At 37.1% G+C, this 19,791-nt stretch overlaps 1 protein-coding gene across 1 annotated transcript; it reads right to left on the bottom strand.

The window, feature by feature from the left end:
* Positions 1-1,906: 1,906 nt before the first annotated feature.
* Positions 1,907-14,089, bottom strand: LOC143226984 (heparan sulfate glucosamine 3-O-sulfotransferase 3B1-like; the record flags this gene model as incomplete). The annotated part of the gene is given in 3 exon segments (XM_076458534.1): positions 1,907-4,451; positions 4,453-5,002; positions 13,734-14,089. Coding segments are annotated over 3 exon segments (969 nt in total), but the record flags the coding sequence as incomplete, so codon positions are not given.
* Between the last annotated feature and the right edge of the window lie 5,702 nt (positions 14,090-19,791).

The raw sequence follows: 19,791 nt of genomic DNA, 5'->3' as shown, positions 1-19,791 counted from the left end.
GTATTTCCTCTTCGATCTACTGTTGTTTTCATTAGTTTCTTACGTTACTCACACTACCATATGTATTATTGTCTCTCTTCTTATTTCACCACCTACATTTCCGGTCTTGTCAACTCTTTCATTTTTTATTTTAATAAAAGTTCTGCCTCTTAATATATTTTAAATCCATTTTATCTTGTTTTTATAAGTTCTGTTGGAATACTTCTTTTACTTCTTCTTATCTCAGTTATTTATCTTACACAGTTGAAAACACACAATTAGCAGATAAAATATTGCTATTTAAAAAGCTCGAGCACGAGCTTTTAGAAAACGTGTCACAAGACAAAGTGAATTAATTTTACTTCCAACAAACACAAAAGGACCGACTCTGTAACCCTGAAACACAATTAATTCATTCATGTATTGAATCCCATACTAATGCTTTCCTCTCAAACATACAGCTATTTTAATAACTACGTTTGATCATGTAATATTTACATGTACAGTAAACAACCATTTTACCATACTAATGTTTTAATATCGGCACTTATCCGATTTTAATTACGATTTAACATGCTAATGTCTTCCTGTCGAGCACACGTGCAGCTACTAACATGTCAATGTGATCATGTGGAGCTTGTTTTTGTTTGTTTTTGAATTTCGCACAAAGCTACCCGAGGGCTATCTGCGCTAGCCGTCACTAATTTAGCAGTGTAAGACTAGAGAGAAGGCAGCTAGTAATCACTCTCCGCCAACTCTTGGACTACTCTTTTACCAACGAATAGTGGGGTTGACCATCATATTATAACGCCCCCACGGCTCAAAGGTTCAACTCGCGACCCTCGAATTACGATGTTGGTGTGTGCCTTGACCACCTGGCCATGCCGGGCCAGTTATACTTTACTGACGAGGCTTAACACGTAAATTGAATGACTAGCTTTACACATCTCCAACCAAAGAACATCTGTTGTTTATGTGAGTTTTGTTTTAAGTTATTCTTCCTTCAGTTTTTAGTACCTCGTGAGACATTTACATCGTAACTTTTATAGACTTTTGTCTCTGGTCACCCTAACGAATTCTGGTATTGAAGAAAAGGCCCCCTAGGCAATGATTTGTGAGAGTACCAAAGATGGATCTCTTAATGCTATTTTTTTACACACATAACTTATTAAAAATCCCAAATAAAAAAAACTTAAGTTAATCTGAAGTAAAAATTACACTTAACGTGGTTTTTGTTAGAAATTTGTTGAAATATAGTTAATGAACGATCTTAGTGTTTTGTTAACAATGGTTATCTGACAGCATTGTTGAAATACAGTTGATGAACGATCTTAGTGCTTTGTTAACAATGGTTATCTGACAGCATTGTTGAAATACAGTTCATGAACGATCTTAGTGTTTTGTTAACAATGGTTATCTGACAGCATTGTTGAAATACAGTTCATGAACGATCTTAGTGTTTTGTTAACAATGGTTATCTGACAGCATTGTTGAAATACAGTTCATGAACGATCTTAGTGCTTTGTTAACAATGGTTATCTGACAGCATTGTTAAAATACAGTTCATGAACGATCTTAGTGTTTTGTTAACAATGGTTATCTGACAGCATTGTTGAAATACAGTTCATGAACGATCTTAGTGTTTTGTTAACAATGGTTATCTGACAGCATTGTTGAAATACAGTTCATGAACGATCTTAGTGTTTTGTTAACAATGGTTATCTGACAGCATTGTTGAAATACAGTTCATGAACGATCTTAGTGCTTTGTTTACAATGGTTATCTGACAGCATTGTTGAAATACAGTTCATGAACGATCTTAGTGTTTTGTTAACAATGGTTACCTGACAGCATTGCTTTAGACACATCAGGTAACTATCAGATAAAAAGAATACCTTGCTGGTTACTCAAGGATAATATACAGTCATTAATATTAACACTTTATTTGATATCTTAACGGTCATTATCATAGACATTGGGCACGATATTTTGTACACTGTAGGTTAACAACCGGCACTCTGCGCACGTGGATTTCTCGAAATGACGTAAAACACAATGTAATAAAACACAGAATTATAAAAAAACAACATTTTTTCTTGTATTCTATTTTGGTTCTTTACCAATTTCGTCACTTTCTTCAACGTGTCTACAAACACACAGTTTCCTGTCAATAACGAATGATGCACTAATTCAGGTTATTCTGTTGGGCACGTGGAATATGATTCATAATTATTGAATCAAGTGAAAAAAGAACACATTGTCAATTATTCTTAGCCTAATTAATACTGAAAATAGTCAGTTTTGATTATAGATACAGGAAATGCATGTAAATTAACTACAACATCTCCGTAGATGGCGCGGTAGTTCTACAACTATGGTCGTGTGATAGGCTGAATGAACTCTTGTATATGAAATCAAACTGCACTGATCAGGTTTGTAAAATGTTTCGAAAACCTGATTGGTTGTCTTCTAAAAATACTTAAAGAGCAAAGAAAGACTGCATTTCACAGTTCACAGAGGAATGAAGTCTCTACAGTTAATCATCCATAATCAAGGTCGTCATTTGCAAGGTGAAAATTGTGATCACGATAGAGAACCCTTTGATTCAAGAAAGCCATTCCAATAAAGTGGTCCATATCTTATGGTCCCATTAACAAAACGGTGAACAAATTCTTTTTTATAAAGTTGATAAAGGAAGTCAGGTACCACGGGAGTGAGTAAGGGGCACAAGGGAGTCGCCATACTCAGTCAGCGCCAACATGAAATACCCTCACCCCAGGATTTTTCTTCTCCCAACCTTAATATAAACTTTTATTTACAGTATAAACTATAGATATTTCTCGTACCTATGCCTGTTCACTTCTCCAACAGACTGCTGTTATTTTGTTTTGTTTTAAAAAAACAACAACATTTTGAACCGATTAGTCAACCATGGACCAAAGTCTGTGAAACTGTGGAGGGCTGTACGAGAGGGGGGTAAAGAACCCTAATCTCATAAGAACACCGATAGAGGGTCATTGTTGAGAAGTATAGCTGCCAAATTAGATATGGGTTTTAATACCAAAGTTAATCTTTGTTTTCAAATATAGTGAATGCCCTTCCGTACCGCACCCTCTCCATCACCGTGCTCCTTAATTATAGAATTCTTGTTGCACCATCATACTATAATGAAACTCTTGCTTATATGATACTGGAAAAAAAAATGTATTACATGATGTACAACCCCAACTTCGCGAAATTTTTATTTTGCGTGCATGTAGATTCGCAATATGTGTCACTATTTTCCCGTTTCGCCTCCGTTCACGTTAAAAGGAACTTTATTTTTCTCCATTCTCAAGGTGCAGATACGACGTCATGAATACGTCACACGCGGAACTAATACACTGGCTCCATATAAATGTTATAGTACTGTCTGTTGTATGTCCATGTAAATATTTCGCAGGGATATTTACCCAAATTGGTATAAAGGTTCATTAGGTCAATGGGAAAATACACACAAAGTTTTAATTTTGCATTTTGCGGTTTTTATGAGGATTTTTTTTGTATTTCTTTTATCGCTACTGTTGATGGATCTTCACTGAATGGTTTGTTGAGATGTGTGCAAATTTACTATTTCACATTTTGTGTTTTGCTGTTTTTTATGGGCTTTTTTTAATTATATATAAAGTAAATAACTTTTCATGTCCAAAAATAACCTTTCATTAATCATGAATTTACATAACTTACGTCCAAGGTAGGAGTACCTCAGCTAGTAACATCTAATGATATTTTGTCCTACAAAGTCAAATATAGGCTTATACAGTTGGTTAGATAAATAGAAAAGTTGTTCATAAAATGTGGTTCTCCAAAGTTTCTCGTCTTTTAAAGAACCATCTGGTGACCCTAGTGGGTCAAGTAGCTCTATCCTCTCAACGAAGTAAAAACAACGGTAGTTATATACACCTTAGCTTGGCATATCAGGATGGTTGGAGTACTCATCTGATAATCTGTGGGGGTGTTACCACGTAACAATCAATCCCTCTATTCGTTTGTAAAAAGTGGCCCAACTATTGGAAGTGGGCGGAGTTTACTGCCTTCTCTTTAGTCTATCATTTCAAAATTAGGGATGGCTAGCACAGGTAGTCTTCCAGTGGCTTTAAGTGAACTTTCATAAACAAACTTTAATCCTACCTCCCCAGTGGCTCAGCAGTAAGACCAGGATTTAGATTTCGATACCTGTGATGGTGTAGAGAGCACAATTGTATAGTTTTGAGCTCATCAACAACAAAACAAAACGATTTTACAGCTTAGTGTAAAACACGTGTTCATCATAGCTACTGTTTTTACACAAACAGTTGTTACGATGATTATTGTAAACCCAGCTTAATGCTTTTCATAGATGTGGTTTATACGAAGATTATTTTTCAAATCTAAGTCCAACCAAAATTTTGTCCAACAAAGAGGTAAAATTCCAAGTTAAATGGTCTGTAAAAAATCTCGTAATCTGTGAATGGTAGTGACGTTAATTTTAGGGTGAGCTCGACCTTTTGTTTTATCGAGGCAATGAGTCTTTGTTAAGCTTTTGCGTACGCATGGAAATCCTTTAGTTTCGTTGAAATAGAAACACGATTCATCCACCAGCCTGGACAAGCCAAGGAAGTCTTGTACTTTAGCCATTTCACCCACGGGATCAAAAATTAACTTTTCTCCACTAACGATATGGAACTGGGAAGCTGGGAAGAACCGACGCCATCTTTGTAGGTATTTGACATACAGACCGATCCTGATGGCGCTCCAAGATGTATCCACGAGGCCCGTGGTCACGTTTATAAAAGCCAAGTCCTCGAACGTTTTGCCACCATTCTGTTTACTAATGCCTTGCGTGTAATCAGAAATGGCTCGAGTCACCGGATCACGAACAGCAAGGATAAGTTTCACATGACGAGACATATTGTAGACACGTGCCGCCACTCCAGGTGTGACGTAATAACCGGGGGTTTTCTCTATAGTGATTTGATTTTCCATACTTAGAGGCATCTGTCTCCTGAAAATAACGGGAAGACTTAAATCACTAGTGAAACAACCTGTTCAGACACCAACTTAACAAAATATGAAATTTTAGTATCAGCAGAGAGCCTTAATATTCCGTTATCAATCCATCTTTCAAATAAACAAAATCATTTAAGATTGTTCACTTTTTATAGTCAACAAGTTTTTGATCTTGGTGGTTTAATCTGCCATGTTGCCAAACGGGAATCAACATCTTTATTTTGAAGTTCACTCACAATCAGAACCTTCAAGATCACAAACTTGTATTTATACATGATTGGTCTTAATACAACATGGGGAGGGATGTATTTATACATGATTGATCTTAATACAACATAGAGAGGGATGTATTTATACAAGATTGGTCTTAATACAACATAGGGAGGGATGTATTTATCCGTGATTGGTCTTAATACAACATGGGAAGAGATTTATTTATACAATATTGGTCGTAATACAACATGGGGAGGGATGTATTTATACAAAATTGGTCTTAATACAACATGGAGAGGGATCTATTTATACATGATTGGTCTTAATACAACATAAGGAGGATTGTATTTATACATGATTGGTCTTAATACAATATTGGGATGGATGTATTTATACATGATTGGTCTTAATACAACATGAGGAGAGATCTATTTATACATGATTGGTCTTAATACAACATGGGGAGGGATGTATTTATACATGATTGGTCTTAATACAACATAGGAAGGGGTGTATTTATACAAGATTGGTCTTAATACAACATAAAGAGGGATGTATTTATACAAGATTGGTCTTAATACAACATGGGGAGGGATGCATTTATACAAGACTGGTCTTAATACAACATGGGGAGTGATGTATTTATACAAGATTGGTCTTAATACAACATGGGGAGGGATGTATTTGTACATGATTGGTCTTAATACAACATGGGGAGGGATGTATTTATACAAGATTGGTCTTAATACAACATGGGAGGGATCTATTTATACAAGATTGGTCTTAATACAACATGGGGAGGGATATATTTTTACAAGATTTGTCTTAATACAACATGGGGAGGGATGTATTTATACAAGATTGGTCTTAATACAACATGGAAATGGATGTATTTATACATGATTGGTCTTAATACAACATGGAAATGGATGTATTTATACAAAATTGGTCTTAATACAACATGGGGAGGGACCTATTTATACGAGATTGGTCTTAATACAACATGGGGAGGGATGTATTTATACAAGATTGGTCTTAATACAACATGGGGAGGAATGTATTTACACATGATTGGTCTTAATACAACATGGGAAGGGATGTATTTATACATGATTGGTCTTAATACAACATGGGGAGGGATGTATTTATACATGATTGGTCTTAATAAAACATGGGGAGGGATGTATTTACACATGATTGTTCTTAATACAACATGGGGAGGGATGTATTTATACAAGATTGGTCTTAATACAACATGGGGAGGGATGTATTTATACAAGATTGGTCTTAATACAACATGGAGGGGGATATATTTATACATGATTGGTCTTAATACAACATGGTGGAGGGATGTATTTATACATGATTGGTCTTAATACAACATGGGGAGGGATGTATTTACACATGATTGGTCTTAATACAACATGGGGAAGGGGTGTATATATACAAGATTGGTCTTAATACAACATGGGGAGGGATGTATTTATACATGATTGGTCTTAATACAACATGGGGAGGGATCTATTTATACATGATTAGTCTTAATACAACATGGGGAGGGATGTATTTATACATGATTGGTCTTAATACAACATGGGGAGGGATGTATTTATACATGATTGGTCTTAATACAACATGGGGAGGGATGTATTTATACATGATTGATCTTAATACAACATGGAAATGGATGTATTTATACATGATTGGTCTTAATACAACATGGAAATGGATGTATTTATACAAAATTGGTCTTAATACAACATGGGAATGGATGTATTTATACATGATTGGTCTTAATACAACATAGGGAGGAATCTATTTATACAAGATTGGTCTTAATATAACATGGGGAGGGATCTATTTATACAAGATTGGTTTTAATACAACATGGGGAGGGATCCATTTATACATGATTGGTCTTAATACAACATGGAAATGGATGTATTTATACAAGATTGGTCTTAATACAACATGGGGAGGGATCTATTTATACAAGATTGGTCTTAATACAACATGGGGAGGGATGTATTTATACATGATTGGTCTTAATACAACATGGGGGAGGGGTGTATTTATACATGATTGGTCTTAATACAACATGGGGAGGGATGTATTTATACATGATTGGTCTTAATACAACATGGGGAGGGATGTATTTATACATGATTGGTCTTAATACAACACGGGGAGGGATGTATTTATACATGATTGGTCTTAATACAACATGGGGAGGGATGTATTTATACATGATTGGTCTTAATACAACATGGGGAGGGACGTATTTATACAAGATTGGTCTTAATACAACACAGGGAGGGGTGTATTTATACAAGATTGGTCTTAATACAACATGGGGAGGGATGTATTTATACATGATTGGTCTTAATACAACATGGGGAGGGATGTATTTATACAAGATTGGTCTTAATACAACATGGGGAGTGATGTATTTATACAAGATTGGTCTTAATACAACATGGGGAGGGATGTATTTATACATGATTGGTCTTAATACAACATGAGGGAAGGATGTATTTATACATGATTGGTCTTAATACAACATGGTGGAGGGATGCAGTATTTTATTTTATTGTATTCTAAGTGTGACAAAAGAAACGTGGAGTATACGGTGTCACACTGGAAGAGTACACTGTGTAACAATAAAAATAAAAAATGGAGTGTACAGTGTACACTAGAATAGTACGTTGTGTTACAATAAAATGTAGAGTGTACGGTGTCACACTGGAAGAGTACGCTGTGTAACAATAAAAATAAAAAATGGAGTGTACAGTGTTACACTAGAATGGTACGTTGTGTAACAATAAAAAAGTGTTGTGTACGGTGTTATACTATAAGGGTACATTGTGTATGATGTTATACTATTACACTGTGTAGTCATAAAAACTCTTTTGTTCGTGTTCAAGAAATAAAATCTAGCAGTGATGTAATAATTTGAAGGTGGTCCCTCAAGATATTTAACATTTCAATAACAGAAACATTTTCATGAAATATAAACGTTAAAACCTTCCTATTGTCTTTACATTAAACCATTTTTATAGTAGAAAATGCTCATTTTTCACCTCTTACTAAAGTAACCAACGGGACGCGAACATTGAACTGTCAGATTCCCGGTCAGTCTCTTTTGTTACATTTGTTCTCATTTGACCACAACTCTTATAGAACGTCCTCGGTCTCAAAATGTAATGAAAGTGCTGGCAAAGTAACAAAACGAAAGAGAATCCTATACTTGGAACGTCACGATTACTAAAAAACAAGACCCCCCCAGTGGCACAGCAGGATGTCTGCAGACTCACACCGCTAGAAACCGAGTTTCGATACCTGTGGTGGGCAGAGCACAAGTAGCCTATTGTGTAGCTTTGTGCTTAATTCAAAACAAACAAAACACAAATCTGGTATGGGAAACATCTATCATTATTAACATTTAAAAATGTACCATCTGCGCTCTACCCACTTTGGTATCGAGCCCCAGATTTTGACGTTATAAGCCCTTACATAGCCTGCTGAGCTACCGGGAATGAGTGCTATTCTGAACGTACAAAAATCATATTCTATACATAAAAGCTGTTTTCCTTCAAAGGTACAGCACACTAATGGATCAGCGGTACATGTGAGGGTTTATAATACTAAAATTAAGAGCTCGATCCCTGCGGAAGACATTGCTCAAATAGGCCATTGCGTTAAAATAAACTTTGTAGACTATCGAACGTTCCTTCCGTCTCTGGAAAGTTTAGTGTTATTGTTGGTGGTGTTTTTTGGTTTTTTTGCATATATTTATTTTGTTTAACAATTCTCCACTGACTTAAAATACATTAATAATCTTTAAGGTCTACAGAACATTCAGTTTCTTACTTTGAACACAAAAACCAAGAATGAGAGACAAAACAAATCGTGCCTGTGCGTACAGCTATTCAGGTCTTATGTTAAGGTTCAGCGGGCTGTGAGAGAAGTGAATGGAAACCGGTTTCCGGGTGGAGAACATTGATAAGTTAGTGCATTGTGTGGCATAGACCAGCACAATATCACAGACGATCTCCTGTCGCTACTGGTTACTTATAGCAGCCAATATTAAAGCTTAGAATAGAATTTCATAAGCCCAAACTGTAACGGATGTAAGTTGTACTATTGGCGATGGTCTAAATGTGTAGTTTATACTGTGAGACAATGTGTACTTAACGAACTGATACATAGCACGAGATGAGCCTAGGGGGCGTGATCAAAGCATCAGTTCCACGTGCTCAACGGGTGTTCCCGCATTACTATCAATTGTTTTGTTTACCAAATGGTACGCTGTTATCCTTCAAAGCATAATTTTTTAATTAGACAGAGAAAATGATCGACTGAAAAGTTAAGATAATCGTTTGGTTGCACTGAAAACTAAAGCACACATTGTACGAGATGTGATCATAAAGTTCTAATACCTCACTTTTCTTCCGAAGAATAATGTACATACATCAGTATTATATGCTAACCCACTTAAAGTAATCTCTCCCAGCTAATACACACTTGTTTCAATGTTCCTGTCATTATCGGAAGCAATACTGGAAGTCTTCAAGTGTCATGCGACTAAATTCTGTTTTCACATTAGTATGGATGATTGGAATGTCATCAAATATCTTTCAAATTAATTTTGATTTTTGGGAATAGAAAAAAATCACAGGGCAAGATTGGGGATGTTTCTTCTGCCGAAAATTCTTGAACAGACACAGCAGTGTGTACAGTGACATGATCCAGATGAAATGTCCAGTGACATGATCCAGATGAAATGTCCAGTGACATGATCTAGATGAAATGTACAGTGACATGATCCAGATGAAATGTACAGTGACATGATCCAGATGAAATGTACAGGTGACATGATCCAGATGAAATGTACAGTGACATGATCCAGATGAAATGTCCAGTGACATGATCCAGATGAAATGTCCAGTGACATGATCTAGATGAAATGTCCAGTGACATGATCCAGATGAAATGTCCAGTGACATGATCCAGATGAAATGTCCAGTGACATGATCTAGATGAAATGTACAGTGACATGATCCAGATGAAATGTACAGGTGACATGATCCAGATGAAATGTCCAGTGACATGATCCAGATGAAATGTCCAGTGACATGATCCAGATGAAATGTACAGGTGACATGATCCAGATGAAATGTCCAGTGACATGATCCAGATGAAATGTCCAGTGACATGATCCAGATGAAATGTCCAGTGACATGATCTAGATGAAATGTACAGTGACATGATCCAGATGAAATGTACAGGTGACATGATCCAGATGAAATGTCCAGTGACATGATCCAGATGAAATGTCCAGTGACATGATCCAGATGAAATGTCCAGTGACATGATCCAGATGAAATGTACAGGTGACATGATCCAGATGAAATGTACAGGTGACATGATCCAGATGAAATGTACAGGTGACATGATCCAGATGAAATGTCCAGGTGACATGATCCAGATGAAATGTCCAGTGACATGATCCAGATGAAATGTCCAGTGACATGATCTAGATGAAATGTACAGTGACATGATCCAGATGAAATGTACAGGTGACATGATCCAGATGAAATGTCCAGTGACATGATCCAGATGAAATGTCCAGTGACATGATCCAGATGAAATGTCCAGTGACATGATCCAGATGAAATGTACAGGTGACATGATCCAGATGAAATGTACAGGTGACATGATCCAGATGAAATGTACAGGTGACATGATCCAGATGAAATGTCCAGGTGACATGATCCAGATGAAATGTCCAGTGACAAGATCTAGATGAAATGTCCAGTGACAAGATCTAGATGAAATGTCCAGTGACAAGATCTAGATGAAATGTCCAGTGACAAGATCCAGATGAAATGTCCAGTGACATGATCCAGATGAAATGTCCAGTGACATGATCCAGATGAAATGTCCAGTGACATGGTCTAGATGAAATGTCCAGTGACATGATCCAGATGAAATGTCCAGTGACATGATCTAGATGAAATGTACAGTCGACATGATCCAGATGAAATGTACAGTCGACATGATCCAGATGAAATGTCCAGTGACATGATCCAGATGAAATGTACAGGTGACATGATCCAGATGAAATGTCCAGTGACATGATCCAGATGAAATGTCCAGTGACATGATCCAGATGAAATGTACAGGTGACATGATCCAGATGAAATGTCCAGTGACATGATCTAGATGAAATGTACAGTGACATGATCCAGATGAAATGTCCAGTGACATGATCCAGATGAAATGTCCAGTGACATGATCCAGATGAAATGTCCAGTGACAAGATCTAGATGAAATGTCCAGTGACATGATCCAGATGAAATGTCCAGTGACATGATCCAGATGAAATGTCCAGTGACATGATCCAGATGAAATGTCCAGTGACAAGATCTAGATGAAATGTACAGTCGACATGATCCAGATGAAATGTCCAGTGACAAGATCTAGATGAAATGTCCAGTGACATGATCCAGATGAAATGTCCAGTGACATGATCCAGATGAAATGTCCAGTGACATGATCTAGATGAAATGTCCAGTGACATGATCCAGATGAAATGTCCAGTGACATAATCCAGATGAAATGTCCAGTGACAAGATCCAGATGAAATGTCCAGTGACATGATCCAGATGAAATGTCCAGTGGCATGATCTAGATGAAATGTCCAGTGGCATGATCTAGATGAAATGTCCAGTGACATGATCCAGATGAAATGTCCAGTGACAAGATCCAGATGAAATGTCCAGTGACATGATCTAGATGAAATGTCCAGTGACAAGATCCAGATGAAATGTCCAGTGACATGATCTAGATGAAATGTCCAGTGACATGATCCAGATGAAATGTCCAGTGACATGATCCAGATGAAATGTCCAGTGGCATGATCTAGATGAAATGTCCAGTGACATGATCCAGATGAAATGTCCAGTGACATGATCCAGATGAAATGTCCAGTTCATCAGTAATTTTGTGGACAGCTGATCGTTGATCACTTCGAATTTTTCTCTCACCTTAGCGACCGTTTAATCAGTGGACGATGTCGACGGTCGCCCACAACGTGGGTCATCTTTGACCGATTCCCAGCCATCTTGGAAGCGTTTTATCCACTGATAAACGACGGTCTTACTTACGACATGAGATACGTTTGTTTTTGAACACATTTTACTCAACACGGGTATAAGGTCTGGAGAAATGGCTTGTTGGTGGGATAGATCACTCTTTGTTCCTCAGTGAAGTTCACTGTACTGGCACCTGTAACAGAAGAAGTCTCAGAACTTTATTATCAGACCTCGTATAACGAACAGCAGTTTAATTCCATCAGACGTTCTTCGTATGTAACAGTACTATAGTAGGCGGATCTTAAGAAATGTTGATTGAACCGAAAATCAAAAAGAGTTTGTGTGTCTTGATACAACGAGATGTTTGTGTGTCTTGATACAACGAGATGTTTGTGTGTCTTGATACAACGAGATGTTTGTGTGTCTTGATACAACGAGTTGTTTGTGTGTCTTGATACAACGAGATGTTTGTGTGTCTTGGTACAACGAGATGTTTGTGTGTCTTGATACAACGAGTTGTTTGTGTGTTTTGATACAACGAGTTGTTTGTGTGTCTTGATACAACGAGATGTTTGTGTGTCTTGATACAACGAGATGTTTGTGTGTCTTGGTACAACGAGATGTTTGTGTGTCTTGATACAACGAGATGTTTGTGTGTCTTGGTACAACGAGATGTTTGTGTGTCTTGATACAACGAGTTGTTTGTGTGTCTTGGTACAACGAGATGTTTGTGTGTCTTGATACAACGAGATGTTTGTGTGTCTTGATACAACGAGATGTTTGTGTGTCTTGGTACAACGAGATGTTTGTGTGTCTTGATACAACGAGATGTTTGTGTGTCTCAGTACAGCCAAATGTTTGTGTGTCTTGGTACAGCCAAATGTTTGTGAGTCGTGGTACAACGAGATGTTTGTGAGTCCTAATAAATACAAATATTAGAAGCTCTGTTGAAAGAAAACCCTAATTAGCTCAGGGTTAAGACAAATATTTGTGTCCCCTCAGGAGAAATATCAACTCTGGTTTTAAGAAACGAACAGAGAAGAAATCAAATTTAGTTGCGAAACATAAAAACTGTTTCAGTTCTGGTCAAGAATACCTGAGGTAATAAATACAAAGTTAACTAACTGTTGCCGTTTAGTTATACACATGTACCTCATGAGGACCGCCTATTGTTGTTAGTGTTAACTAAAAACATGGCAGCGTTTTTGTTTTCTTGTTTTTTTGGTTGTTGTTTTTGCATAAGTGTATCGGGGGCGTGTTTCTAATGTTTGTACACATTCATATTTCTTTCACACGGAACAAAAAATCAGTGTATCATGTGGTGGAACATGCCAATCTAGCGTGAACAGTAAGAAAACGTCAGATGTAAACTCATCGTAAAGTAACCAAACATTTCTAAACAGAGTTAAAACTCACCTGTACCATCCTAGCCCTAAATGATAGTGTCTGTCAAAGAAGTGAGGTTCGGGGCCTGAGGCACGGACATCAGGGTGAAGACGGAGAAACTCTAGAAGGGCCCTGGTCCCTCCTTTCTTCACGCCGATGATGAGAGCTTGGGGTAATCGGCGCTTCCACTTTGCGTTTTCCGCTTCAGACTTCTGCTGTTGCCGGAAACTGGAAAACGGTTCATCGTGATAATCATAGATATAATCCTGAACCAGACGTCTGTGTTGGAACTTGTTTATGATCCGAAGTTTTCCAAGGCGTTTCCTAGAAAAGTACAGATTTACCCACGACTTCTGTTGAAAAGGAACGATTGGTTTAAGAGCGGTTTACCAATCAGTTTTTGCTCACTATGTTCTTGCTGCCATCTGGGATCACAGCTGTTCCCTTGGGTACACATCGACAATACGTATATCATCGATAGGCTTAGCACCAGTAACAAAAGTGTCTTCCAACGGCGGGAGACATGCTTCAAACTCGCCCTTCTAATAGCTCCCATCGTGGGGCGTACAAAGACGTTTAACGCCTCACCTCTCCCGCCCCGGCCAATAAAATAAAGCAGAGACTCGTAGACGTTTATCTGTGTTCACCTCCTAGAATGAATCTTGTTTACCTGACCGTTCGATGACATTTTCCAATTTATTTGGTTTTTGTATCAAAACTTAGTTTGAGGACAAAAAAAAACACATCAAAGCAAAACATCCGGTCGTAATTAGTAGCTAATGCTTTAAAAATGTCAAAATATCCTCCATTATTGAAGATCCAATTAGGAAATTAAAAATATGTAATCAAACTGATGAACAAAATATTTGTTTAGTCTAGTGAAATAACGCGTACATCTAACACGCTCATTCAACATCACTCGAGATCGCTACCAGCGTCCTCTGTCGACAATAAGATACAAGACACATGTAAATAGTGTAACAACACCAAGTGATTGGTTGTTGAAGTCACTATTGAACTAGCTGTTGGGGAATGAGGAAACATATATTGTTGTTGCCAAGACGTAAGGGTGAGGCTTCATAACACGTCAGTAATGATGTCATGACTCGCGACAAAAATATCGTCTGCTGTAAAATTGAACAGAACGCAAGGCGGACAAGCGGGTAAGCGTTCTCACGTAGTTTAATGACGGTAATTATTTTCACCTGTTTAGACAATTGTAAACATTGAGAATTCTTCTGCTTAAAACGGTTTAAAAACTAAGTATAATATACTTATAGGTTCATCATAAATTTGTTTGTTAATAAAATAAAATAGTTGCTTTGAATTCCTTTCACAGAAAGATAGTTTCCGTAGATGTACCACTTGGTCACAGTGGGGCAGAAAACACGTTCTGTCTTCATGTCTCATGAAGGTTTAGATCGTAGATGTACCACTTGGTCACAGTGGAGAAGAAAACATGTTCTGTCTTTATGTCTCATGAAGGTTTAGATCGTAGATGTACCACTTAGTCACAGTGGGGCAGAAAACATGTTCTGTCTTTATGTCTCATGAAGGTTTAGATCGTAGATGTACCACTTGGTCACAGTGGAGAAGAAAACATGTTCTGTCTTTATGTCTCATAAAGGTTTAGATCGTAGATGTACCACTTAGTCACAGTGGGGCAGAAAACACGTTCTGTCTTTATGTCTCATGAAGGTTTAGATCGTAGATGTACCACTTGGTCACAGTGGAACAGAAAACACGTTCTGTCTTTATGTCTCATGAAGGTTTAGATCGTAGATGTACCACTTGGTCACAGTGGGGCAGAAAACACGTTCTGTCTTTATGTCTCATGAAGGTTTAGATCGTAGATGTACCACTTAGTCACAGTGGGGCAGAAAACACGTTCTGTCTTTATGTCTCATGAAGGTTTAGATCGTAGATGTACCACTTGGTCACAGTGGGGCAGAAAACACGTTCTGTCTTTATGTCTCATAAAGGTTTAGTTCGTAGATGTACCACTTGGTCACAGTGAAACAGAAAACACGTTCTGTCTTTATGTCTCATGAAGGTTTAGATCGTAGATGTACCACTTGGTCACAGTGAAACAGAAAACACGTTCTGTCTTTATGTCTCATGAAGGTTTAGATCGTAGATGTACCACTTGGTCACAGTGGGGCAGAAAACATGTTCTGTCTTTATGTCTCATGAAGGTTTAGATCGTAGATGTACCACTTAGTCACAGTGGGGCAGAAAACACGTTCTGTCTTTATGTCTCATGAAGGTTTAGATCGTAGATGTACCACTTGGTCACAGTGAAACAGAAAACACGTTCTGTCTTTATGTCTCATAAAGGTTTAGTTCGTAGATGTACCACTTGGTCACAGTGAAACAGAAAACACGTTCTGTCTTTATGTCTCATGAAGGTTTAGATCGTAGATGTACCACTTGGTCACAGTGAAACAGAAAACACGTTCTGTCTTTATGTCTCATGAAGGTTTAGATCGTAGATGTACCACTTGGTCACAGTGAAACAGAAAACACGTTCTGTCTTTATGTCTCATGGGGCAAGGTTTAGATCGTAGATGTACCACTTGGTCACAGTGAAACAGAAAACACGTTCTGTCTTTATGTCTCATGAAGGTTTAGATCGTAGATGTACCACTTGGTCACAGTGGGGCAGAAAACATGTTCTGTCTTTATGTCTCATGAAGATTTAGATCGTAGATGCACCACTTGGTCACAGAGGGGCAGAAAACATGTTCTGTCTTTATGTCTCATAAAGGTTTAGATCGTAGATGTACCACTTGGTCACAGTGAAACAGAAAACACGTTCTGTCTTTATGTCTCATGAAGGTTTAGATCGTAGATGTACCACTTGGTCACAGTGAAACAGAAAACACGTTCTGTCTTTATGTCTCATGAAGGTTTAGATCGTAGATGTACCACTTAGTCACAGTGGGGCAGAAAACATGTTCTGTCTTTATGTCTCATGAAGGTTTAGATCGTAGATATACCACTTGGTCACAGTGAAACAGAAAACACGTTCTGTCTTTATGTCTCATAAAGGTTTAGTTCGTAGATGTACCACTTGGTCACAGTGAAACAGAAAACACGTTCTGTCTTTATGTCTCATGAAGGTTTAGATCGTAGATGTACCACTTGGTCACAGTGAAACAGAAAACACGTTCTGTCTTTATGTCTCATGAAGATTTAGATCGTAGATGTACCACTTGGTCACAGTGAAACAGAAAACACGTTCTGTCTTTATGTCTCATGAAGGTTTAGATCGTAGATGTACCACTTGGTCACAGTGAAACAGAAAACACGTTCTGTCTTTATGTCTCATGAAGGTTTAGATCGTAGATGTACCACTTGGTCACAGTGAAACAGAAAACACGTTCTGTCTTTATGTCTCATGAAGGTTTAGATCGTAGATGTACCACTTGGTCACAGTGAAACAGAAAACACGTTCTGTCTTTATGTCTCATGAAGATTTAGATCGTAGATGTACCACTTGGTCACAGTGGGGCAGAAAACATGTTCTGTCTTTATGTCTCATGAAGATTTAGATCGTAGATGTACCACTTGGTCACAGAGGGGCAGAAAACACGTTCTGTCTTTATGTCTCATGAAGGTTTAGATCGTAGATGTACCACTTGGTCACAGTGAAACAGAAAACATGTTCTGTCTTTATGTCTCATGAAGGTTTAGATCGTAGATGTACCACTTGGTCACAGTGAAACAGAAAACACGTTCTGTCTTTATGTCTCATGAAGGTTTAGATCGTAGATGTACCACTTAGTCACAGTGGGGCAGAAAACATGTTCTGTCTTTATGTCTCATGAAGGTTTAGATCGTAGATGATATGCCGATTAAATATCTTTTCTTTAATAAACTGTTATTAGTATTAATTCAACGTTCGGTAATCACCTTGTAAACTGTTATTAGTATTAATTCAACGTTCGGTAATCACCTTGTAAACTGTTATTAGTATTAATTCAACGTTCGGTAATCACCTTGTAAAATGTTATTAGTATTAATTCAACGTTCGGTAATCACCTTGTAAAATGTTATTAGTATTAATTCAACGTTCGGTAATCACCTTGTAAAATGTTATTAGTATTAATTCAACGTTCGGTAATCACCTTGTAAAATGTTATTAGTATTAATTCAACGTTCGGTAATCACCTTGTAAAATGTTATTAGTATTAATTCAACGTTCGGTAATCACCTTGTAAAATGTTATTAGTATTAATTCAACGTTCGGTAATCACGTTGTTCACTGTTATTAGTATTAATTCAACGTTCGGTAATCACGTTGTTCACTGTTATTAATATTAATTCAACGTTCGGTAATCACGTTGTTCACTGTTATTAGTATTAATTCAACGTTCGGTAATCACGTTGTTCACTGTTGTTACTTCCGAACAGCTGTAAAGATTTTCATAGAATTCCATTACTTTTTCTTTACGTCGATCCAGGTTTCAAATTTCACCCATAATTCCCTCAAATTATTGAGTAAATCTACCCCTTCCAGACACCCACTTTTCACACTCGCGTCGCTGTCGTTCATCCTTTCCCGTCCTTTTCTTGCGTGCTCTCAAGAAACGAAAATTGATTAACGTACCATAAAAAAAATTCCAAATCACATGGTTTAAGATTTCTCTTCTTGGATTTATTGACTCGAAGAAGTTTCAAGTGTTTTAAGAAGACTAGGAAGACTCAGCTTCTAAGAATATTTTCACACATTTTTCAAGTATTATTACTTCTAACTAACGTTTACCATTGCAAGATATTTAATTTGAGCTACTCGTAGTTAGTTGTACTTAATATACGTGTAACTTTAAATATTATCCAAGTTTTATCGATATTTCGACTGGGGCAATGTGGTTTGGTTTGGTTTTGAATTTCGCACAAAGCTACACGAGGGCTATCTGTGCTAGCCGTTCCTAATTTAGCAGTGTAAGACTAGAGGGAAGGCAGCTAGTCATCACCACCCACCGACAACTCTTGAGCTACTCTTTACCAACCAACAGTGAATTAACCGTTCTATTATAAATCTCTCACAAATGAAATGACAAGCAAGTTCAGAGACAAGATTCGAACCCGAGGTCCAAGTGCTCTAACAATGTTAACCTCTTCATGCGCTTAATAAATAGTTGTTGTTTTTTTGTCAAATTCAAGAATTTAAGATGGATGCAACAAGAATCGTTAGATTTATTTACAATTTTTCACCTTAAGGGTTAACATTCTCTCCAGATCAGGTCATGGCCATCTATCTCTTCAGTGATGTATTAATTCCCTTTTCGTGTAGTCACACAAAACAAACTAGCTTTGACCGACCACTAATCCAAGGAGGTAATACCCATGAAGAAGTTTCCACACTTCACGTAACTTACGGGCATCACACTCCACAAGTATAATTATTTTAAATTCCTCTAACAAATTCTTTCCATCCATATAAAATTTGCATTCACACTTTAGCAGTACATTGTTTTAAGAGAAAAGAAACCCAAAGCTTATTAAACACGTTTTAGTCGTAAATACGGGTTACCTTCTTCAGCTATAGCAACGTCATAATTGTTCATATTAACAGCCCATTAACGTTTGTATAGAATGTTAAACACCCTTAACACACGGTGAATTTTCTTCTCAATATCAATGATCAGTCTACTGTCTTAACATACAGAGGGGTTACTATTAAGTACATAGTAGAGTTACTGTTAAACACGTAGTAAATATATTATTAAATACATAGTAGAGTTACTGTTAAACACTTAGTGAAGCTACTGTTATACACATAGTGGAGCTATTGTTAAACACTTAGTAGAGCTATTGTTAAACACGTAGTAGAGCTATTGTTAAACACTCAGTAGAGCTACTGTTAATCACTTAGTAGAGCTACTGTTAATCACTTAGTAGAGTTACTGTTAATCACATAGTAAATATATTATTAATCACATAGTAAATATATTAGTAAATACATAGTAGAGTTACTGTTAAACACTTAGTGAAGCTACTGTTATACACATAGTAGAGCTACTGTTAAACACTTAGTAGAGCTACTGTTAATCACATAGTAAATATATTATTAAACACTTAG

This window comes from Tachypleus tridentatus, chromosome 9, assembly GCF_004210375.1.
Source record: "Tachypleus tridentatus isolate NWPU-2018 chromosome 9, ASM421037v1, whole genome shotgun sequence".
Classification (NCBI taxonomy): Eukaryota; Metazoa; Arthropoda; class Merostomata; order Xiphosura; family Limulidae; genus Tachypleus; species Tachypleus tridentatus.
The sequence above is the reverse complement of the archived record's forward strand: the minus strand, read 5'-3'. Positions and strand labels throughout refer to the sequence as shown.